At 39.3% G+C, this 25,601-nt stretch overlaps 1 protein-coding gene across 7 annotated transcripts in view; it reads right to left on the bottom strand.

Annotated features, from left to right (window-relative positions):
• Positions 1-1,065: 1,065 nt before the first annotated feature.
• EFCAB5 (EF-hand calcium binding domain 5) overlaps positions 1,066-25,601 on the bottom strand; it is a 190,885-nt gene continuing 166,349 nt past the window's right edge. For 5 of the 7 annotated variants that reach the window (XM_047833726.1, XM_047833723.1, XM_047833721.1 and 2 more), the window contains 5 exons: positions 18,011-18,114; positions 15,610-15,863; positions 14,137-14,423; positions 13,435-13,531; positions 1,066-1,259 (listed from right to left, as the gene is read on the bottom strand). In XM_047833726.1, the coding sequence (XP_047689682.1) occupies positions 1,066-1,259; positions 13,435-13,531; positions 14,137-14,423; positions 15,610-15,863; positions 18,011-18,114 (936 nt within the window). Of the gene's footprint in view, positions 1,260-13,434; positions 13,532-14,136; positions 14,424-15,609; positions 15,864-17,447; positions 17,527-18,010; positions 18,115-25,601 lie in introns of those variants that run through there. The other 2 variants (XM_047833727.1, XM_047833728.1) reach the window with 2 other exon arrangements.

Here is a 25,601-nt window from a genome sequence, read left to right on the forward strand (position 1 = left end):
GGTTAATAAGATAGCGTTCTGCAAAAAAGTCCTCTGCTCGCTGCCTAAAATGCCATTTGTATGCACAGTGAACTCTATAAGCTTGTTCTGCAGCCATCAGGATATGTGGCTATCAGTTTAATATCTTCAAGAACATTGTTCCTAGAAATGTTGTTGCAAATGCCCTGAAAAGCCCTCTTCCAAATATGAAATAGGCTTATAGGTTAAGACTGGGCATGCGATCATCCAAGAGATGAGAACTGGTAATAACACTGCTGCCACTTTATCAGAGAAGGTTAAGAAGGGACCTCCAACCTCAAATTATAAGATGTTTGCAACACATCACATTTTGTCAACCAAATAAAGAAAATGAAGTTTAATTTCCCAAATTTTTATTAAAAATGGACTCTCATCAGATATGTTATTGCAAAGATGAAATCTCAAAAAAGAGCAGTAAAGTTTGCTGTAATAATAAGCTTTAAATAAATATAAACTCTTTTTGCAGTTCTTTAACTTGAGAGGTTTTTGTTCTTAAAAAAAGGTGTTTTCTTTTTTCCATGAGTCATGGACATTTTCCTACAAGAATTTCTATTTATTGAAGTAACTTAAGTTGTTAAAGTCAGTAGGGAGGAGTAGTGATCGTTGGGGAGGGGGAAAAGGTGGTGCAAATTTAAGTCTGAAAAAATTAGAAAAACAATTCCCAGTTCATGTCTTAAAATCTTTATTATTTGGTACTCCTTTAATGTAAAAATAGCCATTTTCCCATAAATCCTCAGTCTTTACTTTGCACCTTTAAAGAGTTGAAATAATTCTACCCAATTAACCACAATAGTCCCACGGCAGATACAAAGCTAAAACTAAAAGGAAACTTTTCAATATATCCTATAACATGCATTTGGTTATGGCTACCTTAACTGGATATTTTTTAGATCAAATTTCTCCTTAGGTAGCATTTTCGTTTTGGAAAATGCTGAGGTCAATGTCTAGGAGCAAAATATGTCTATGTGACACTCCTTTCCAATTGAAGATATTTTATAGTTAACAAGCAAAACTGAACATGACAAAAATAGCCTGAATACCAATTCATTAGCATTTCCCTGGCAAGCTTCCCTTTGGCATTTTTGCATACACGTAGGAGTCAGTTTTGGAGGGCAATGGGGGTGCAATAGCACTACTTGTTTTTTTGCTTAGCTCCATGAGAGTTAAACAGATGTGTGCCCAGTGGTATAGGTATTCGATGACACTATTACCAAACTTCCATACTTCAATTCGAGAATGATCTATACCAAGAAAAAAAAAAGTTAGTATGGATAGTTTTGTACCTTTATTATTAAAATATATAAGTTCCAGTATTATGATGAAAGTTCATCAGGTATGCTTTGAATCAAAACCATGGCAGAATTTTGTTTAAATGTATAATTATAAGAAAATGGATAAAGAAATTTTGATACATTCATATAATAGAATATTGCATAGCATTTAATGAATAAAGAACTAAAGCTACACATTACATTGTGGATAAATCTCAGAACGTATTATCACAAAAAGCAAGTTGTAGAATAATATGTTCTTTTGGATACAATTAAAATATAATTTAAAACACTGCAAAATAATTTTGTATTGTTTATGGATTCATAAACATGTAAGTAAAAGTGAGGAATCATGCATAAAACTGATAAACATCAAATTCATAATAGTCTTAGCTCTAGAGAGGAAAAAAAGAGAATGGGAGGGATCAAGGAGAGGTAGAAAGTCTCAACTGTTTCTCTAATGTTTTATTTCTTTAAAAATGTCTGACTCAGGGCGCCCGGGTGGCTCAGTTGGTTAAGTATCTGACTTTGGCTCAGGTCACAATCTCATGGTTTGTGGGTTTGAGCCCTGCATGGGGCTCTGCATTAGCAGCTTAGAGCCTGGAGCCAGCATCAGATTCTGTGTCTCTCTGCTCCCTCCTCCCCACCCTGCTTGTGCTCTGTCTCACTCTCAAAAAATAAACATTAAAATTAAAAAAAAAAAGTCTGACTCAAACATGTCAGATTGGATACAGAATATGGCTCTGTAATGATTACACAGGTGTTAGTCTCTAACTTTGGTTTGTAAACTCTACACCCAACGTGGGGCTGGAACTCAGGACCCAGAGATCAAGAGTCTCATGCTCTTCCAACTGAGCCAGCCAGGCACCCCTGTAATTTCTATGTTTAAAATGTTTCCTAATTAAAATTTATTTTAAAATATGTAATAACTGCACACCATATGTTTCATTTGTTAAATTGTAAACTATTAAACTGCCATTCATAAAAGTTACTTTTTCCCAGGAGTCAGTGACTAATATCCAGATAGAATGGTCCAATGAAAAGAGAATATACTTTAAAATTGAACATATCTGGGTTTCAATCTTGGCACTACCCCAACTAGTTCTGTGACCTTCAGCAGGCCACTTAATTGGTGTTAGCCTGTTTCTTCTTCTACAAAACAGGGATAACACCTCAGAACTGTTATGAGGATTAATAAGAAAAGATATTTAAAAATCTGTCACAGAGTAGCTGCAATATTTCTTTCAGGTGCCTCTCACCATTAGCTCGATGTTTTATTCATTTTTGTTACTTCTTATGTCTACCACAGTGACTAATCCAATAAATGTTTGCTATTTGAGTTGAAGAAACCATTAAGTGATACTTATAATTGAATAAGAGTTTTTAAATGTCATCTTCTATCCAATGGCTCATTAATGACAAGTATGTCCTTCATGGATCTGTATTAGAATGACAGAACGGGGTGCCTGGGTGCTCAGTTGGTTAAGTATCTGAATCTTGATTTCAGCTCAGGTCATGATTCAGGATCTTGGGATCAAGTCTTGTGTCTGGCTCTGTGCTGAGCATGGAGCCTGCATAGAATTCTCTCTCTCTCTCTCTCTCTCTCTCTCTCTCTCTCTCCATCTGCACCTTTCCCCCTGATTGCACTCTCTCTCTCTAAAATAAAATTAAAAAAAAAAGGATAACAGGGACACCTGAGTGGTTCAGTCAGTTAAGCATCCAACTCTTGATTTTGGCTCAGATCATGATCTCACAGTTCATGAGTTCGAGCCCTGTATCGGGCTCTGCGCTGGCAATGCAGAGCCTGCTTGGGATTCTCTCTCTCCTCTCTCTGCCCCTCCCCTCCTCTCTCTCAAAATAAATAAATAAACTTAAAAAGAATGACAGAACATTTTATTTCCCTATATTCTATCCCTTCTTTCTATGAAGAAAGAAGATTCCCTGAATTAGATTTAGCCTTTCTATGATTTCAAAGTTTTGACTTCAACAAAAGTACAATACAAGATATGAAAGGCACGTAAAAACTGGGAAACATTCACAAGTCTCAATTTTTATTTGAGGCTGATTTAAAACATGGAGGTACAATTTTCTAAAACTTTTTCTTTCAACACACACAGAGGCACTGTCTTTTCTCTCGGTTGTAACTGTTCAATAAATGTTGAAACAACATTAAATTACAGAATGGTTAAATTAGGTCTTTCAAATATTAAAAGTCTTTTCAGATTATAGCTCAGGAACAAATGAATAAAACAAAAACAGATGGCGGTCATGAGAGCATAGTACAAATATCTGATTCATCTCAAGTTCTGGGCAATCCCAGACCAATCCAGATACATACTTAAAATATTGAGGTGCACTAGTTGTAATTGATTCCTTTTTTTATTAATTCACTTCCTGGAAACTTTACAAAGTAATGCTATAGGCTGGAAAGATTACTTTCATTATCTTAACGTTCCAGTGTTATGAATCTAAAGTTCATCCCAGAACACACCTAAAACCAAACCTAATTCATTTTCTGAGATATCGGCTCTGCTGCACCCCACAGTTTTTATTCTTTCTGCCCTTTCCAAATCCCCATCAAGAGCTCTGTTCCATTGATGCCTGCCTGCCACAGCGTTTTTATCTCAACATCCAAATGAAACAGACCCCTATCTGCAGCCATTATTAAGCTAGTCGGCCATCTCCACGGTGACTCAAGGACATGAGGATGGGGTGGGAGGCCTCTCCCTTTCACAAGCCCCTGTTGCTTATTTCCTGTCTTATTGTTACCCAGGACAGAAGCTCTGAACCTATCTGGGTTGTGGTTCCTGTTTGCCTGCGTTTTCCAGTGAGAGAGTGATGTGTTAACAACAGCTGTAATGATTTCTCTAATGAAGCCTCCTTGGCTCTGTTGGGTTCCCATTAACAACGGTTGAGCGCTACTGCCCTCTTGTGGTGGATGGACGCCAGATTTTGCCGCTTGGCAGATGACAAGAGCCAGGTTGCACAGGTTTGGTAATTCTTTCAAACCAATTTGTTTCTTTTCTAACTGTTAGAAATTATGTTGTTGTTTTTTGTTTTTTGTTTTTTGTTTTTGCTTTGCTTTGGTAAAGCTTATAGTAAATTATTGGAGGAAATCTGAGCTAAAAGAATTGCTGGGTCAAACCCTTGAATCTGTTTATAAACCTATTAACTCAAAAACATTTAATGGTATTTTTGTAGGTTCTAGTTTAATCAAACTTTTAATTACATAAGGAATTGATTTTGCTGAAAGCTGTGGGATAGTCCAGGATATTTCTAATTCAAACTCCCTTTACAGATCTCTGTTTTAACACTAGATTAGTAAACTCCCCTTTTGGGAATTATAGGCAATTAGAAAGATGGGCAAAGCAAAAATAATGAAGTACTTAAGCATCAAGTTCAAAAGTCAAAGTATAACTGCTCCTTTCAACTAATAACCCAAGTATTTCTTGAATGCTTCTCTCCTTAGCCTTAGTTCTTAGTTTTAGTTCCTTTATTTCTATTGTTTTGTATACTTTGTGCCACCTTTTAACATTACTGCCACATGCAATGGGCTGAATGTCCTGCAACATCATATAGCTAAAAGATCATGTGTGTGCATGTTTCAGTCAGTTCTTAAGTAGGTCAGAACACCCATATTGGCCATGGCTTTCAGGCACTTACTATGTTATCATTAACTTAAAGTGATCCAAAATGTACTGTAGAGTGCTGCTTCTAGGATCAGTGTTAAATGGGGAGGTAAAAACACATTTTTTTCTCGAATTACCCAAAGTTGGGTAGAAGTTTGCTCCAGACTGAACATTGTGTTCTTGCAGGCATATTAGTTTCATTTCTGTTGGTATAATTTCCTTACAATATCACATTGTATTGGCGCTTTTTTTTCATGATATATCTATAAATCAAATATGAGAGGGGTGCCTGGGTGGCTCAGTTGGTTGAGCATCTGACTCTTGGTTTCTGCCCAGTCATGACCTCACCGTTCATGGGTATGAGCCCCACTTGGGATTCTCCCACTCTCTCTCTGCTCCTCCCGACCTCATTCTCTCCCTCTCTTTCTCTCAAAATAAATAAACTTTTTTTTTAATGTGAGAATTGAAATCAATGCAATTTGCTTTACAAAAATTCATAGTTTAATGCAGTAGACTCTGAACTCTGATTATGTACTTCCATCAGTAACAAATATTGAGCATGAGCCCCAATACATGTATATTTATTTATAAATCATTCATTTTAAAACAAAGTAGGCAGTGATGGGCAATAGGCAATAATTACAAACAAAAGTCCTATAGTATTTTTCTTACACCCCGAAAGTACAGGTATCAGCTGTTTGTCCTTTTGTTTCCTCCTTTTTGTTTGGAGCTTTGTCGAGGAAGCTTACAGAGGGCTCTATATTCAGTAAACACACTCATAATCTCCCAGTTTTCACTCTCCTCTCCCTCTCAACTGTGTCTGATGTCCCCCAGTCCAGAGACTTTCTATGTTATCCCCTTTGAGAAATAAATTTCTAGTGTTGGGGAGAGGAAGTTGCCCAGTGATGTGATGTAGAAATGAGATACAGACAAAAACACTAAAAACAGAAAGAAAGGAGAAACAACAGGGAAGAGAAAACTTCAAAAAATAATTATTGTTGGGGTGCCCAGGTGGCTCAATGAGTTAAGTGTCAGACTCAATTTCGGCTCAGGTCATGATCTCACGGTTTGTGGGTTCAGTCCCTGCATCCGGCTGGCTCTGTGCTGACAGCACGGAGCCCACTTAGGATTCTCTCTCTCTCCCTCTCTCTCTGCCTCCCCCACTCACACCCTCCCTTCCTCCCTGTCTCTCAAAATAAAGCATATGCTCACACAAAAACTTGTAAACAAATGTTTGTAGCAGCATTATATACAATAGCCAAAAAGTAGGAACAACCCTCATGTCTCCATCAACTGATAAATGGATAAATAAAATGTGCTATATCCATATAATAGAGTATTATTCAGCCATAATAAAAGAATGAAGTATTGATATATAGACCAAAGATGAACCTTGAAACATTATGCTAAGTGAAAGAATCCATCTTGTATGACTCCATTTATATGCAATGTCTAGAACAGACAAATCCTAGAGACAGAAAGTAGATTAGTGGTTGCCAGGGGTAGGGGTAGGGAGGGGCAAAGAATAGAACAGCTAATGGGTGCTGGGTTTCTTTTCCAAGTGATGAAAATATTCCAAAATTAGTGGTGATGTTTGCAAAACTTTATGAATATACTAAAAACTACTGAATGGTACAGGATAAATTGGTGAAATTTGTGGTATATGAATTACAATCTCAGTTTCTCAAAAAAGACAACGGGTCATTGTCTTCAAGATTATGTTCCCTGGGAAACTAAAAATCAAATATGAGGGTTGAATAAGAACATTTTCAGACATGAAAGTCTCAAAAAATTTACCATTCACACACTCTTTCTCAGAAAACTACGAGAGATACGCTACCTCAGAGCAAGGCAAAGTAAATCCCTATGATAGCAGCAAAATGGATTTCAGGAAGGCAACTGAGTAGCAGATCTGGGTGGGGGAAGACCCCAGATAGAAGGAGAATCAAGATCTCTAGAAGGGATGGCTTTAAGGCAAAAAAAAAAAAAAAAAAAAAAAAAAAAAAAAAAAAAAAAAATGGAACTAAAAAAAATCACCTGATAAAACTTCCCCCAAGGGAAATTATATGGAGAGACAAAATGGATGGGGTGGGAATTGTCAAGAAATACAAAGAAAATTTAGGAACTTAAAAACTAAAACTAAGGGGCCCCTGGGGGCTCAGTTGGTTAAGCTTCTGACTTCGGCTCAGGTCCTGATCTCACAGTTCGTGGGTTTCAGCCCCGCGTCGGGCTCTGTGCTGACAGCTCAGAGCCTGGAGGCTGCTTCGGATTCTGTGTCTCCATCTCTCTCTGGCCCTCCCCCGGCTCGCGCTCTGTCTCTGTCTCTCAAAAATGAATAGACATTAAAAAAACTTTTTAAATAAATAAAAAAAAATAAAAGTGAATTATTTACTTCAGGAAAGACAAAGAGTGAAAAAGGAGCAACCAAAATATGTTTTATGTTCAGCTGTGGATCATATTTGCATAGGCAAAATCATGTAAACAATGCATTTTGATTTAACTCCAAATGATAATATAATTACATTGAGAGGACAGGATAAGAGAATGGTGGTACAACAGAACTCAACTTTCATCTATAATAAGAGGAAATCAGTTGACGAGGTTTAAAATTGAGGAATGAAAAGATAGCAATGCTCTACACTATTAAAAAGACAGAAATGTGCACATGCCAGAAGAAATAGTCAAAAGAGTCAAAAAGAATGGCCTCTGATGAGGGGACCTGGGGAGACTGAGAAGAGAGAAGAGGGATGGGCTAATGACTCTTTTGTTAGAAGGCTTTTAGTTCCAGTTGACCTTTTAAAATACTTTAAAAAAACATATAATTTTTATACTCCTTTGAGATAAAAGATGATTTAACATCCACTAAAATGAAAAAAAAAACTGTGTCAAGAAAATCTGGAAAAATATCTTAGCCTTAAATAGAAAAATGTTCTCATTAAACTGATTTTTAACAGACCTTATTGGATATTAAAGCATCAGTGATGGTACCTAGATAAATAAAACCATGTTGTTTAAAACCAAAAGCAAAAAGAGAATTGATGATTTGATTTTTTTTCTTTCTTTTTTCCCCCAGGATGACTTGGACTAGAGATGGAAAGGGTCTGCATGCTTGGGAAATGGGTCAAGCATCCAGGCCCCAGGTCTTTACTGAACCCTAAACTAGTTTCCCAGACAGTGTGTGAGTTGAGTGCTTCTCCAATATCTTTCATACAACGCCTTTTAAGAGGTATTTGCCAGAACAAAAGGAATCTATTCTGAAACTAAATGGATGTTTCCTCCTCTAGAGCCTGAAATCTGGTGAGCATCTCATAAAAGGCACCCTCAAGGCTCCCTGTTTAACCCAGGTCTAACTGTGATTGCAGGTGGGAAAACAACAAATCTCAGAAGGAATCACCACCCAAGAAACCAAGTCTAAGAAGGCGGTAGAGAACTGTAACTAAATCCAAACCAATGAGGGTATATAGAGGGTCCAAATTAATAGGACAAAACAATATTCTTGGTATCTTGTTCATTTCACTTTGACTTGTTTAAAAGAACCAGGCATATGATCACAGTTGCATATTCAGTTCAGTGCTGTGTTCACATTTCTTATTTGTGGAAAGTTGGTAGTGTCTTATTAAAGGTTCCTATCTCATCTTCAGCTGTGCCATGAGGAATGAAGGAGAGGCTTGTCCCACTCTTGCAATGGAGGGAGATAGAGAATAGCAATTGCTAGAGCCACCACGATGGTGGCAATAGTGCTTAGGGAAAGATCGCCTGGGGAAGGTGAATCTTGAAGACAGTTAATCAGGGTTCTGAGTCCAGCAGTCCTTCCCCCATGATGGTGGGTCATCTCCCTCCATTGCCATCTCTGGTGGATCATGGTGGTGTTTTTTTTTTGAGGAAGCTAGTGAGTTTCTTTATAGATGGTAATAGCACATCTATCTGGCTGCTTTGGCAGAGGAGGAGCTCTAGGGCTCCTGCAGGGGAACTCCTGCAGAGACCAGCATCTATAGACTTAGAGACCCTTGGATTTAGGCATGGGGAGGAAGTATGGCCACTTGGCAGAAATACAGGCTCTAGAGAGCAAAGTGATTCTGGTCACACTTGAAATGAGAGATCATTCTTCTTGCTTCCAAGTCTGATAACATTTCCCGGTAGATAACATGTGTCTAACCCCCTGGGATGGGGACATGGGACAGGTATGGGACACCCTACAGAAAGAGCAGGCAAAGTTGGCAGCATAGGTCCAAAGTGGAGTCGGGAAAATAGATCCTTGAGAAGGTGGTCAGGTCATGGGTCTTCAGGAAGAAGAGGACAACTACTGGAAGTGCTTTAGGCAGAGTGACAGAGGTTGTTGATGCACTACTGCATGCACAGCTGTCTGGGTCCTGGTCCAGGGGTCACTGGAGGCACTGGGTTCCCTTACAGGAAAGTATGTCAGCAACATTCACATGCAATGAATGGCACAGCCTTAGGACGCCAAGCTTGCTGAACAAAGCTGTCCAATACTCCTTCATAGATGACAGCCTCAATCTAAAGGTGGGATTCAGCTGCCTGGAATTCCACCAGAATATAAAATACCCCTTTTGATGCAAATCAAAACCACAATGAGATATCATATCACACCTGTTAGAATGGCTGTTATCAAAAATTCAAGAAATGACAAATATTGATGAGGATATGGAGAAAATAGAACCCTTGTACACTGTAGGGAAGGTAAATTGGTAGAGCCATTGTAAAAACAATATGGAGGTTCCTCAAAATACTAAAAATAGAACTACCATATGATCCAGCAATTCCACTTTTGGGTATATATCTGAAGGAAAAGAAATCACTGTCTCAAAGGGATATCTGCACCCCCATGTTTATTGCAGTATTATTTACAATAGCCAAGACATGAAAACATCCAAGACTTGGATGGATGAGGAAAATGTGGTGTACATATATACAACAAATATTATTCAGCCATAAAAATAAGGAAATCCTGTCATTTGCAACATGGATGGCCCTGAGGTCATTATGCTGAGTGAAAAAAAGTCAGACAAAGTCAAGTACTGTACGATCTCACTTGCATGTGGAATCTAAAAAAACTGAACTCAGAAGCAGAGCATGAATTGGTGGTTACCAGAGATAGGGGCTATGTGCAAAGGTGGTCAAAAGGTACAAACTGCCAGTTATAAGATAAATAAATTCTGGGAATGTAATGTACAGCCTTGTGATTATAGTGAACAATACTATACTGTATATATGAAAGTTTCTAAGAGAGTACATTTTAAAGGTTCTCATCACAAGAAAAAAATCTTTTAATTAAAAAAATGTTTATTTAGTTGGGGGGAGGAGGGAGAGAGAGAGAGAGAGAGAGAGAAGGAACAGGGGAGAAGCAGAGGGAGAGGGAGAGAGAGAATATCAGCGGGGCTCAATCTCATGAACTGGGAGACCTGGCCTGAGCCAAAATCAAGAGGCAGACGCTTAACCAAATGAGCCACCCAGGTGCCGCCCCCCCCAAATCTTTTAATTATGTGAGGTAATGGATGTTGACTAAACCTACTGGTGGTGACCATTTCTCAATATGTAGATATATCAAATCATTATGTTGCATACCTTAAACTAATACAATGTTATATGTCATTATATCTCAAAAATAACTGGGAAAAATAAAAAAAAAAGAATAAAAAATAAAGTGTACCTTTTCTAAGACATTAAAAAAATATATATTCCTTTCTAGAACTAGGATGAAGTAGGGTGAAAGTTGACAGCAGAAGTCCTAAGAAAGTGTAGACACATCACCAGCCCTGATTTTATCTTCTTGGCAAAATCATTAGTTTGAAAGGCTTGGTGGGTTAGGAGCTGTGTTAACAGTCCCTCCCCAACCTGGGCAGAAATGACCACTGTTGGTGGTATTTCATGCTAGGTAGTGTTGTTGACTGGGGCTTTAGTTAACACTGCTAGAAGGCTCAGATAAATTTTGAGCCACAAATTGCCCTGCCAGAGGCTCTTCTCTTTCAGGCACAAACAGAAAGGTGCCCCCGTGAGTTCCCCTTCTTTCCCTAAATGGAGAGCTTACAATTTCCTAATACAATTGCGTCTGAAGGAGAGAGGGTTGGTGTCTGGGTGGCCTATGAACTTTCTTGATTGCAGCAGAGACTGCTATAATGCTAAAGGTTTGGCAGTGGTGGTGGAAGGGGGGCCTGAGGGCTATTAGGGTTCTGGCTGAATCCAGCTGTGTTAACTGCAGTTGGAATTCCTGCCACCTGAGGACACTGTTGGAAAAGAGAAAGTGGTGGAGGCTTTGGCGATCAAGGCTGCTCAGGAATTGGCTAGTACAGTTGAAAGGAGAGGAGAGGAGGCAGAAATTTGCATGTTTACCCAAACAAAGGAGCTGCATATGACTATAGGAGTTAGTTCTGGTAGGCAAATCAGAGGTGGAACCTGAACTGAAAAGATTCCCATAAAGCATTGGGACAATGTTACAGAAGATGTCTTTGTCTGGAGATGAGCTAATTGAGGGTGAGAGCCAAATCCTGAACACACTTGCAAGATGGGGAGTTGTGGGGCTTGCTCCTCATCCCCAGCTCCCATCTGACAAAAGGACTAGATTTTTCAGTGGTGAGCGCCTGTGTCCTTGCCCGAGAAGGTGAAACAGCAGTCTGGGAGGACACCAGTGACCCTAGCAGCAGGGTCTGGCTCTAGGCCAAGGGGCTGGCATGTTGGGGTCTACGAAGTGGAGCAGGGACTCAGGTCGCACGTGGAGGGGAAGGGCCTACTGGTGCTCATGGTGGGGACTAAATCTACCTTAAAAGGAGGAGCAGCAAGCAGGCACTGACACAGAGATGTTTCTTCTGGATTTTTAAGTCTTCAGTGAACAGTGAGGGAGCAAGTATGGAACAAGTGTAGACAAGGATAGAGTTAAACAAGTTTTAATCTTTGGTTTTGCTCTTATTATAATTTCTCTTGAATAGCACCTTAAAAGAAGTGATACCTGTGACATCTATAAATTCAGAGGCTCCCATGAATCAGCCCAGAGTCATGAGGCTACAGAAGCCATTCCAAATACACATTCTAATCTTTATTTTTTTAAGTTGATTTATTTATTCTGAGAGAGAGAGAGAGAGAGAGGGAGAGAGAATCCCAAGCAGGCTCCACACCTTCAGCCCAGAGCTTGATGCAGGGCTCAGACTCACAAACCCATGAGATCATGACCTGAGCCCAGATCAAGAGTCAGATGCTTACAGATGCTTAACTGACTGAGCCACACAGGCACCCCAGAAATTCTAATCTTAACTTTTATTTGAATGTCATGTTCTCTCCTGTTCTCTAGCATTCCCAAACTTCTGAGAGTATCTTGCTTTCCTAGGTGATTCGATCTCTCCCCTTCATCTATCTGCCCTGGCTCACTGCTACATGCTTCCACTGCCAGAGACACCCTGAGGAGTGTGGTTGCCTTCCTCTTCTCAGACTTTCTCTGGTTCTCAGCCTCTTGGCATAATATGCACATCACAAAAGTCTAGAAACCCGTCTGACTTAGTCCAGAGTCTCTACAGAGAGTTGGAAAGGTGGAAGGGGAGGAAAGGGACAGGTTTAGTAAAAAACTTCTACAGAGCCATTTTCCCAACTGATGGTTAGTTTTTCATCAGTAACAAAATAGATACAAACTTTAAATTTCTTCCTGACTGGTACATTCGCACAAATGGCCTGAGGTCTCTGGTGGGATAACATACACCCATGGAAGAATGTATGCCTATATATGTATAGATATTTTTTTTTAAATTTTAATTCCAGTGTAGCTAACATATGGTGTTGTATTAGTTTCAAGTGCACCATATAGTGATTCCACAATTTTATACACTCCTCAGCCCCTTCACCTAATGGGTATTAAGGAGGGCACTTGTGAGGAGCACTGGACGTGATAGGTAAGTGATGAATCACTAACTTCTACACCTGAAACCAATTTTACTAAATATGTGAACTAACTAGAATTTCAGTACAGATTTGAAATAAAGAAAATCCCTTCACCTATTTCACTCTGGATATTTACTCTTATATGTGGTCAGTTCTCTGTGGCCAAAGAGCTCATCACCTTTTCCAACCTGGGAGCTCCCCTACTCTGATTTCTGGTGATTCTGCTTCTCCAAAAAGTCTACATTACTCGTGTATAAAGTCTCATGATCTATCATTTTCTTTGGTTCTTCATTGAAACCCAAAGATAGTAATAGCCTTTTTCCTTAATGTACTTGTTTCTTTTCCTCACTGCAGCCCATATCCTCTATTGTTTTTTAGTAAATAATGCACATGTAGTCAATAAAATGGGAGATGAACATGATTCTGAATTCTCAAACGTGTGGCATAGACAGTGACTTTGGGTAATGCACTCGATTATAGTGTTCCTCCCTGTAGAGGATTACTATCAGAACTATTTTTCCTAAAAATTGAACTTATGAGGCACTTGCTTTATTGTGATAAAAATATCTGAATATTTGAATTGTAACTATGTTTTATTGCTGTTAGATTTCGAACACAATGAAGTGTAAATTTACCTCTGATATATTCACCAATGAGCTTTAAATTAACTTCCACATGCCTAGCAGTTGGATCAAAGGCACAAATGTTCGTGACAAAGTGTCTGTTAACATACTGTGAACAAAAGAATAAAAGTTATGGGAGCATCAGCAAGTGGGAGTATCCAATTCATAAGTTTACATAATTCCATTTCTGTAAATTAAAAAAAAAATTTTAATGTTTATTTTTGGGAGAGAGACACACCCAGAGTGTGAGCGAGGGAGGGCAGAGAGAGACACAGAATCCAAAGCAGGCTCCAGGCTCTAAGCTGTCAGCACAGAGCCAGATGCAAGGCTCGAATCCACGAGCCGTGAGATCATGACCTGAGCTGAAGTTGTCAGATGCTCGACTGACTGAGCCACCCAGGAGCCCCCATTTATGTAAATTTTAAAACAGGCAAAACCAATCTACAGTGTTAGGAGTCAGGATTCTGGTCACTCTTGGGGTGAGTGAGAAAATGTGCGTGTGTGGGGGGGGGGGTAAGTGATAGGAGAGGGTACAAAGAAAGGCTTTGGGGGTGCCATTAATGTTGTTTCTTGAGCTAGATGCTGGTTACAAATGTTTATTGTGTAAAAAATCTTACATTTGTACACTTAGGATTTGTGCAATTATGATTTGTATACCTAAACTTGTGTGGGTTATTCTTCAACAAAAAGAATGTTTAAAAAAAAAAAACTTACCATTTTACACTTGTCCCAATTTCCGAAGTCACTTGATAATTCCAGCTCTGGATGAATGAACAAGATAACCGCTAACAGGATGTCATGTACTAGTTTTGTGTTGGCCTCCACCTCCTGGGACTTGGTGTCTGGCAGGTATGTGGGCTCTACCGAAGGATGATAGTCATAGAGTAACAGTGATACAAAGTCTAAGGAGGTAAGCAGTTGGAGGCTTTCCTGCAGCTCTTGCAGCATGATTCGGAAAAAGAGAATTCCTGCCCGCTGGACTTCACCTACATTTTCAATCTCTGAAACAACAGAGTAACATCTCACACTGTTGTTCAGTACATATATTGGTTTTTCGTAGCATTCTGAACACAATACAGTAAACTTTTTTTTTTCCAGGAAAAAGACAGCCATATCCTATGCTTTTAAACAATCTTCGTTTCTCTAGTCATGAAATTAATATGCAGAAATGGATTACACTAGTGAAGCTCACAGGAAGAGGCTTTGAGGAAAGGTAAAAACTCAGGTTTTGGAGTTGGACCTCAGGTTGAATACCCACTCTTAGGTTTGTCTCTCTGAACATCCTTTTCCTTTCTGTGAGCATAGGCTGATCCCTACTTCCCTGGTGATCTGGGAATTGAATAAGATGATATAAGTAAAAGTGCTTAGTGGTAAGTACATAGTGGATGCTCAAAAAACATAAATTTTCTTCTTTTTTCTACTTACTCCACCCTACCTGGTGGCAAGAAACCTCTCAGATTAATCCCATGTAGTGTTACTCTATTTACTCTATTCTAGATAGCCAGAGGTCTCCATGTTTCCTTCTTCCTTCCCTTATGGCCAAACTGATTTTGTTTGGCTCTTAGTAGAGCAGCCTATTGGATGTGGAATCACAAGAACTGGGGTCTAGTCTTGGGTTCTGCCACTAAGCTCCTATTGGACCTTAACTCTGTTGGTTTTTAGCTTCTTTATCTGTAAAACAAGATAAGATTCACTTGTCCCAGCGAATGAATACTGTGTAATCTAGTGGAAAGAGCACCAGACTGGGGTGCAAATCCAGGTTTCATCACTTGGTAACTGTGTGATTTGGTGTGAGTTGTTTAGTTTTTCCGAGCTTCACTTTCCTCACCTGTGAAATGAGGTATCACCATTCACCTCACAGAGTTAGGGTAAGGACTAATTGAAATTACATATTTAAAGTGCTTGATACATGATGAGGCATTTAATAAATGCTAGTTCTATATTGCCTTTATGAGTCCTTCCAGTTCTAAACCATATGATTCTAGCCAAGAAAATGAGACTTAATACCCTTTCCTCTAATTTATAGACCACACTCATCAGCCCAAGACTGCATGAGGGAATTCCTTTCATGCTGTATATTTTTGTATATTGTAACAATTTCTTTTAGAAAGTGCATCCTTCATTGCAATCTGTGATTCCCCCAAATTTATTAAACCCATGAATCCATAACATTTACGTTCACAATACCTAGGATATAGTTTTTCTTTATTTCTCCAGATATTTCTCCCAATATTTCGTAGCAGGCAGCTTGGACCACCTTTATCATTTTCTGCAGATCTTTAAATTCTCGATACAATAGCATCTTATTCCTGCCAATGTTAAAATCAAGAACTCCTAAGGCCTTTCCCGTTCTCTCACGGAGTGGAATTACTATGTGGTTCTCTCCACAGACAGAGGCCAAAATGACTTCTGAAGTGTCTGTACACTTAAAGAGGAAGTCTCTGAAACCAAAACCAAATAAGCATAAGGATATAAGACATCAGCAGTCTCATAACATTCCACCCAAACATACTGAATCGCTCTGTTGTGCCAGCGATGCTCCAGCCACACCAGCCCTTGTTTCATCTGCCTGGACCGCTCCCCCCTTTCTTTCACAGAGCTCTCTCTCTCAGCTCACTCATTAGAGAGAAGCCTTCTCTGACCAAGCAATCTAAATAAAGTAGCAGCGCCCAGGTCGCTGTCCATCTGCTACTCTGTTTTATTGTCTTTTGCTATACTTCTACTTGTCTGAAGGTATTTGGTTTTTGTTTACATATTGTCCAATAAGTACCAGTTGAATGCCTGAAGGAACTGATGAGTATGTTAGGTCAGGTTCCCTAGAAGCAGAGCCCGAGACATGAATGCTTCTGCAAAGGATTTATAGAGGGAGTGCTTTCCACAGAAACCTGTAAGGGTCTGAGGAAAGCAGAAGAGGGAAGAAGAAGCTAATTAAGAATGTGAAGGCTAGGGCCGCTTGGGTGACTCAGTTGGTTAAGCATCCGACTTTGGGCATCATGATCTTACTGCTTGTGGGTTCAATGTGAGTTCAAGCCCTGCATCGGGCTCGGAGCCTGGAGCCTCCTTCAGATTCTGTGTCTCCCTCTCTCTCTGCCCCTCCCCTGCTTTCTCTCTCTCTCTCTCTCAAAAATAAGTAAACTTATAAAAATTTTAAAAAGAATGTGAAGGCTAGCCTCAGCCTCATCCTAAGGGGAGCTCTGGAAGGCAAATGGTGCCAAGAATCTGCCCCACCTTGGAGAGGTCTTTTATCAGTCATTGGCTCCACCATGCATCTTTGGGTGTGTGTTGTAAGACGAGTGTTTACCTAACTGTGATGCACAGCCAGGTAAGGGGCTCCCATCACTCAAGGGCACTGCTCCAGAGGAAGCTACAGTGTGCAGCCCCTAGCAGAATGTATTTTAGGTATCTGGGTAGGGCCTCAGCAGCACTGCTCCCTGGAGGGACCTGAGATTTTCATTGAAATGTAATAGTGGTTTCTCTCTCTAGTGAGGTAGAGACACATCTCTTTCCCCCTTTCCAGTCTATGTTGACATTCAGATGTCATTCTTTTGAGGTATTTGTAAAAATGTTGGTGCTTTGCCTAGCCTCAAAAAGCACATTTATGACTCAAAATACCAATCCTATAATGCCAGGGAAGATTATGTCCTTTAGGTCTTTTTTTTTTTTTTTTTTTTTTTTTTGCTGTTCCCACTCCTTCCTGCTGCTGAGCCACCACTTTGTGTCTTTATGATAACCACAGTCATGAAGCATCATGCCAAACTTTCCAGGCATAAAGATAAAGCTGATTGGTCAACAAAGTTCCTCAAGAGGCACCTGTTGTAAGTTACACACAGGAGTCCAGATTGAGTCTGGGTGTGCAAGGACTCTCATAAAATTCGACCAGCACAAGGAATAACTGTGGAAAAGAGGTTGAAACTGAATGAACATTCAGATATGAGGCCAAACTAAAATTTAATTAACACATGTACTTAAATGTCAAATTAGCCTACCGGACTGGGATAGATTACTGCCTACTCAACCACACTGACCTCTAACAAGCAGTCAGTCCCTTTTGCGATAGGTGCGTCCCAGGTTGAGATCAGTTTTGCATCTGTCCGGTTTGTGTTCCTGGCATCCCACAGATGAAAGGCATGCAAAGTAACCCAGAGCTGAGTATTTATTAAAGACAATGTTCTCTGCTTCCTCCCCACCTTTGCCTGCCTGTTTTCTTCAAATAAAAAATACACGTCCACAGGCTAGCTAACATTAACATGATGAGCTCTGGTAAGTGACATGGATGTATTTTTCACAATCATGGTGGATTTTTGTTGAATTCCATGTTTGAAAAAACATCACAGAAAAATAAAACACTATCATGCTTTAAAACATGCAATTTTAATATAAAATACTAACGAAATCTGTTTTAAAAAGTACTTGAAGGGGAAAGGAGTTAACACGTCCCACGCAAACAGGAATTTTTCTTTAAAACCTATCAGGGTAAGATTTAAGTATACTAAAAATGGACAAAAGCTGTGTCTCTCAGATCTACTATCACAGTAGGGGAATGTGTTTTGGCAGTCGAGCAAAACAAACATGAAAATGCTTCTCATACCTGAAGATGCATGTCTTCCTGAAGATGATAGGGGGATTCCTGTGGATTTTTGTTAGACCCAGGTGCCTTGTAACCATCATATTGCGTAAAACATAGTCTGAATCCTTGAAAACAGGAAGAGATTTCAACACAGAGAGAAATAATTAAACCTTACTTTCCCTTTAGAGAAGTTTGGGGAACAGAAAAATAGAGGAAAAATTTTAGGAAAGTTTAGATGATGTCTAGCTTGAAGTATCAGGACATTTTACTTAGTACTATTAAGAATGAGGTATTCATGGGGCACCTGGGTGGCTCAGTCGGTTAAGTGTCTGACTCTTGACATTGGCTCAGGTCATGATCTTGGGTTTGGGGGACTGAGCCCTGCATTGGCCTCTGAGCTGACAGTGTGGAGTCTGCTTGGGATTCTCTCCTCCTTTCTCTCTGCCCCTCCCCGACACCCCGATCCCCATTCTCACCCCCTGCTCATGGGTGTGTGTTCTCTCTTTCTCTCTCTCTCAAAAATAAACATTTTTATTTTTTTTATTTTTTTATTTTTTTAATTTTTGTTAACGTTTATTCATTGTTGAGACAGAGAGAGACAGAGCATGAATGGGGGAAGGTCAGAGAGAGACGGAGACACAGAATCCGAAACAGGTTCCAGGCTCTGAGCTGTCAGCACAGAGCCTGACGCGGGGCTCAAACTCACGGACCGCGAGATCATGACCTGAGCCGAAGTTGGACGCCCAACCAACTGAGCCACCCAGGCGCCCCCAAAATAAACATTTTTAAAAAAGAGAATGAGGTGCTCACAAGAGAAAAATTTCAAATTACGACATTCTTTTAAATAAACAAACTTATTTTTTACAATTGTGATAAAACTGTGTGTTTATATTATTATTATTTTTTTGATGTTCAAATTGCATTGTAGAACATTTGGAAAATACAGAAAAGTCCAAAGAAAATAAGACAATAAAAAATATTCTCCATTGAGGTCTTTGTCTTCACCAAAACTTCAACAAAAACTGTTCTGGTCAAGGTTACTAGTGGCTCTGTCATTGTATTATCCACTGATCTACCCCCAATCATCATCTTTCTCTATAGCAGCACTTGACTCAGTGAACAACTCCCTTCTTTTTCTTTTTCTTTTTTAATTTTTAATTTTTATTTATTTATTTTTTTAAAAAAGATGGGCTGTATTTTTTAAATTTTTATTAATGTTTATTTTTTATAAGTATTTTAGTTCCTTTATTTCTTTTTTTTAAATGAAATTTATTGTCAAATTGCTTTCCATAAAACATCCAGTGCTCATCCCAACAGGTGCCCTCCTCAATGCCCATCACCCACCCTCTCCTCCCTCCCACCCCCCATCAACCCTCAGTTTATTCTCAGTTTTTAAGAATCTCTTATGGTTTGGCTCCCTCCCTCTCTAACTTTTTTTTCCCTTCCCCTCCCCCATGGTCTTCTGTTAAGTTTCTCAGGATCCACATAAGAGTGAAAACATATGGGATCTGTCTTTCTCTGTATGACTTATTTCACTTAGCATAACACTCTCCAGTTCCATCCACATTGCTACAAAAGGCCATATTTCATTCTTTCTCATTGCCAAGTAACATAAAATACCTAGGAATAAACCTAACCAAAGATTTAAAAGATCTGTATACTGAAAACTATAGAAAGTTTATGGAAACTGTTTATAGAAAGTTATAGAAAACTATAGAAAGTTTATAGAAAGTTAAGGAAATTGAAGGAGATATAAAGAAATGGAAAAACATTCCGTGCTCATGGGTTGGAAGAATAAATACTGTTAAAATGTCAATACTACCCAAAGCTATCTACACATTCAGTGCAATCTCAATCAAAATTGCACCAGCATTCTTCTCAAAGTTAGAACAAGGAATCCTAAAATTTGTATGTAACCACAAAAGATCCTGAATAGCCAAAGTAATATTGAAGAAGAAGACCAAAGCAGTAGGCATCACAATCCCGGACTTTAGCCTCTACTACAAAGCTGTAATCATCAAGACAGCATGGTATCGGCACAAAAACAGACACACAGACCAATGGAATAGAATGGAGACTCCAGAATTGGACCCACAAAAGTATGGCCAACTAATCTTTGACAAAGCAGGAAAGAATATCCAATGGAAAAAAGACAGTCTCTTTAACAAACGGTGCTGAGAGACCTGGACAGCAACATGCAGAAGAATGAAACTAGACCACTTTCTTATACCACTCACAAAAATAAACTCAAAATAGATAAAGGACCTGAATGTGAGACAGAAAACCATCAAAACCCTAGAGGAGAAAACAGGAAAAAACCTCTCTGACCTCAGCCGCAGCAATTTCTTACTTGACACATCTCCAAAGAAAAGGAAATTAAAAGCAAAAATGAACTATTGGGACCTCATGAAGATAAAGAGCTTCTGCACTGCAAAGGAAACAATCAACAAAACTAAAAGGCAACCAACGGAATGGGAAAAGATATTTGCAAATGACATATCAGACAAAAGGCTAGTATCCAAAATCTATAAAGATCTCACCAAACTCCACACCCAAAACCCAAATAATCCAGTGAAGAAATAGGCAGAAAACAAGAATAGACACTTCTCTAAAGAAGACATCCGGATGGCCAACAGGCACATGAAAAGACGCTCAATGTTGCTCCTCATCAGGGAAATACAAATCAAAACCACACTCAGATACCACCTCACACCAGTCAGAGTGGCTAAAATGAACAAATCCGGAGACCATAGATGCTGGAGAGGATGTGGAGGAACAGGAACCCTCTTGCACTGTTTGTGGGAATGCAAACTGGTGCAGCCTCTCTGGAAAACAGTGTGGAGGTTGCTCAAAAAATTAAAAATAGATCTACCCTATGACCCAGCAATAGCACTGCTAGGAATTTACCCAAGGGATACAGGAGTGTTGATGCATAGGGGCACTTGTACCCCAATGTTTATAGCAGCACTTTCAACAATAGCCAAATTATGGAAAGAGCCTAAATGTCCATCAACTGATGAATGGTTAAAGAAATTGGGGTTTATATACACAATAGAATACTACTTGGCAATGAGAAAGAATGAACAACTCCCTTCTTGACATACTTTCTTCACTTGGCTTTTGGGACAACACTCTCTCTAGTATTCCTACAAATCACTCATATTTCTTGCTGCTTCTTTGTCTTCCTCACCTCTAAGAGGTTTTCAAGCTGTAGGCCATAACCTACCTATGGGCTGTGAAAATGTTTTAATGCCTTTATTTTATTTTATTATTTGAGAGAGAGAGAGAGAGGGAGAGAAAGAGAATCTTAAGCAGTTTCCATGCTTAGTGCAGAGCCTGGATGGGGCTCAATCCCACGAACCTAGGGTCATGACCTGAGCTGAAATCAAGGGTCAGATGCTCAACTGACTGAGCCACCCAGGCACCCTTTAATGCCTTTTAAAACCAGTTTTATTGAGGTATCATTGATATACAAAAAACTGCACATATTTAGTGTATACAATTTGAAGAGTTTGGACTGAGTCTTGACCAACTTTTTATTTATTCATTTATTTTTTGGTGAAGACTGATTTACTTATAAGAAAGTAATATTAACATATCTTGTAAAATATGCAGGATATATCTTATGACTGTATAATATATGACTATAGAAAAGACTAATTCAATTGGAAGAAGTAAAAAGGGGTTTTTATGTCTGCCTTTAAAAAGTTCTTTGAGGGGTGCCTGGGTGGCTCAGTCAGTTAAGACTCTTATTTCGGCTCAGGTCATGATCTCATGACTTGTGAGTTCGAGCCCCACATCAGGCTCTGTGCTGACAGCTCAGAGCCTGGAGGCTGCTTTGGATTCTGTGTCTTTCTCTCTCTCTCTGCCCCTCCTCCACTCACACTCTGTCTCTCTCTGTCTCTCAAAAATAAATAAACATTTAAAAAAAAGTTCTTTGATTGGAGCACCTGGGTAGCTCAGTTGGTTGAGCGTCAGACTTCCATTCAGGTAAGATCTCACCCATGAGTTCGAGCTCCACGTGGGGCTTTCTGCTGTCAGCGTGGAGCCTGCTTCAGATCATCTGTCCCCCTTTCTCTCTGCACCTCCCCCACTCACACCCTCTCAAAGATAAATAAACATTTAAAAATAAATAAAAAGTTCTTTGATTAAGAGGGAAACTTGATAATAGGATCAATAGGGGCAGCATGATGAATGGTGCCTGGGAGAACAACTGTTTTGCGGTGTGGAACGTTTACTTGCCATGACCTCAAGTGTTTTCCCAAACCCTTTAGATGAAAAATGTTTTCAATAGAATGTTTAGCAAACTGTAAAGATTCTCTGATGCTGGCAATGGAGCATCTAGCTTTTCCTAATATATTTCTTCCATGGTTTGAATCCATCTAATTCCATGGTTAGAATCTCACTGTGTCTGTGTTTCTAGGTTTAAATCTTTAGCCCAAACTAAACAATTCCTCTCCTGTTCCCACCTCTCCCCTCAAAATTGTGTCAATTTGGCCACTTCTGTTAAGATTGGAACCATACTGGGGCGCCTGGGTGGCTCAGTCAGTTAAATGTCTGACTTAGGCTCAGGTCATGATCTCATAGTTCTCATAGTTCGTGGGTTTGAGTCCCACGTTGGGCTCTGTGCTGTCAGCTGCTTCAGATTCTGTGTCTCCGTCTCTCTCTGCCCTTCCCCCGCTTGTGCTCTGTCTCTGTCTCTCAAAAATGAGTAAATGTTAAAAAAAATTTTAAAAAAAGATTGCACAAAAAACCATAAAATACCTAGGAATAAATCTAACCAAAGAGGTGAAAAATCTGTAGGCTGAAAACTATAGAAACCTTATGAAAGAAATTGAAGAAGACACAAAAAAAGGGAAAAAGATTCCATGCTCCTAGATAGGAAGAACAAATATTGTTAAAATGTCGACACTACCCAAAGAATGTACATATTCAATGCAATCCCTATCAAAATAACACCAGCATTCTTCACAGAGCTACAACAAATAATCCTAAAATTTGTATGGAACAAGAAAAGACCCTGAATAGCCAAAGTAATCTTGAAAAAGAAAACCAAAGCAGGAGGCATCACAATCCCAGTCTTCAGGCTATACTACAAAGCTGTAACCATCAAGACAGTATGGTACTGGCACAAGAACAGACGCTCGGATCAATGGAACAGAGTAGAAAACCCAGAAATGGACCCACAAACATATCGCCAACTAATCTTTGAAAAGCAGGAAAGAATATCCAATGGAATAAAGACAGTCTCTTCAGCAAGTGGTGCTGGGAAAACTGGACAGTGACATGCAGAAGAATGAACCTGGACCACTTTCTTACACCATACACAAAAATAAACTCAAAATGAATGAAATACCTCAATATAAGACAGGAAGCCATCAAAATTCTCGAGGAGAAAGCAGGCAAAAACCTCTTTGATTTTGGCCGCACCAACTTCTTACTCAACACGTCTCCAGAGGTGAGGGAAACAAAAGCAAAAATGAACTACTGGGACCTCATCAAAACAAAAAGCTTCTGCACAGCAAGGGAAACAATCAGCAAAACTAAAAGGCAATCGACAGAATGGGAGAAGATATTTGCAAACGACGTGTCAGATAAAGGGTTAGTATCCAGAATCTATAAAGAACTTCTCAAACTCAACACCCAAAACACAAATAATCCAGTGAAGAAATGGGCAAAAGACATGAATAGACACTTCTCCAAAGAAGACATCCAGATGGCCAACTGACACATGAAAACATGCTCCACATCACTCATCATCAGGGAAATCCAAATCAAAACCACAATGAGATACCACCTTACACCTGTCAGAATGGCTCACATTAACAACTCAGGCAACAACAGATGTTGGCGAGGATGCGGAGAAAGAGGATCTCTTTTGCATTGTTGGTGGCAGTGCAAGCTGGTACAGCCACTCTGGAAAACAGTATGGAGGTGCCTCAAAAAACTAAAAGTAGAACTACCCTACGACCCAGCAATTGCACTACTAAGCATTTATCCATGGGATACAGGTGTGCTGTTTCGAAGGGACACATGCACGCCCATGTTTATAGCAGCACTATCAACAACAGCCAAAGTATGGAAAGAACCCAAATGTCCATGGATGGATGAATGGATAAAGAAGATGTGGTGTATGTATACAATGCAGTATTACTCAGCAATCAAAAAGAATCAAAAGAAATCTTGCCATTTGCAACTACGTGGATGGAACTGGAGGGTATTATGCTAAGTGAAATTAGTCAGAGAAAGACAAAAATCATATGACTTCACTCATATGAGGACTTTAAGAGACAAAACAGATGAACATAAGGGAAGGGACACAAAAATAATATAAAAATAGGGAGGGGGACAAAACAGAAGAGACTCATAAATATGGAGAACAAACAGAGGGTTGCTGGAGGGGTTGTGGGAGGGGGGGATGAACTAAATGGGTAAGGGGCACTAAGGAATCTACTCCTGAAATCATTGTTGCACTATATGCTAACTAATTTGGATGTAAATTTTAAAAAATAAAAAATAAAATTAATTAAGAAAAAGATTTTATGGTAAAAAAAAAAAAGACTGGAAGCATACTATAGAAAATAAGGGGTTGGTAAAATAATATGCCTAAAAACAAGCTTTTCATTTAATTTTACTTGGAGCAAGAAACTATAAATTCAGCAAGTGCCTCAGTAATTATTCAGTAGTGAGATAACTACCATAGTTAAAAATTTCTAGGAAACGGTTTAGAGAAAGAGCTGCAACGATATTTTCCCCCATTTTCTTTCTTCTGCTACTGGCTTGTTATTTCCCCCCTTACCTTTCCAATACAGCTTTGCCCCACTATATGAAAGTAGAGCATTCCTATGAAACCTTTCATAAGCTGGACTGGCATAATGTGAAGAAGCAATTACTATTAAATCATACAGAAAATTTTTTGAGCATTCCCAGACCCCTGAAATAACGATTCTTAGGCTTTTCTGATACCTTAGAATGCACCTTGCTAACGGATGCACAAAATAAATTGAGATAAAGCACAGATGCTCACAGACACAATTCAAAGATGTGGTGGTTTTGCTAACTGCAGCTGGGGGGAAGGAGGTCTTGGTGGGGACACCCTTGCTGCTCTGGGGGCTAACTGCCAAACAAACACCGAATGCTATTTTCACTTTTTACCTTTTTTCATAAAAGCAAAATCCTCTTCGGATTTCTTTCAGTTAGCAAAAACAGATACTACTGAGGGCCTTTGGAAAACAGAAGTGGGCTAACATGAACTTCTGGAAGGTGGGAATAATAGCATCTGTTCATTCTCACCTTATATATTACACATCATTTAGTATTTACCCTCCTCTGCTTTGTTTTTCTTGTGAAAAACATTTTTTAAAGAAAGAATGAAATATATAGAAAATAGCAGAAAACATCACATAGTAAAAGTAGGTATTGTTTTGTGAAACTTCAGTCTTAAGTGTGTGTGTATGTGTGTGTGTCTGTAAGGGGTCAGGACATAAAATGGTTTTCATATGATAGGTCAAAGTCAATATAATTTTGAGCCACAATGATTCCAAACACTTGGGAGTACCTCAGGGTTTGGACCTCAGACTTTTTTTCTATCCTCACTCATTCTCTTGGTCAC

The sequence above is a fragment of the Prionailurus viverrinus genome, chromosome E1 (assembly GCF_022837055.1).
Source record: "Prionailurus viverrinus isolate Anna chromosome E1, UM_Priviv_1.0, whole genome shotgun sequence".
NCBI lineage: Eukaryota > Metazoa > Chordata > Mammalia > Carnivora > Felidae > Prionailurus > Prionailurus viverrinus.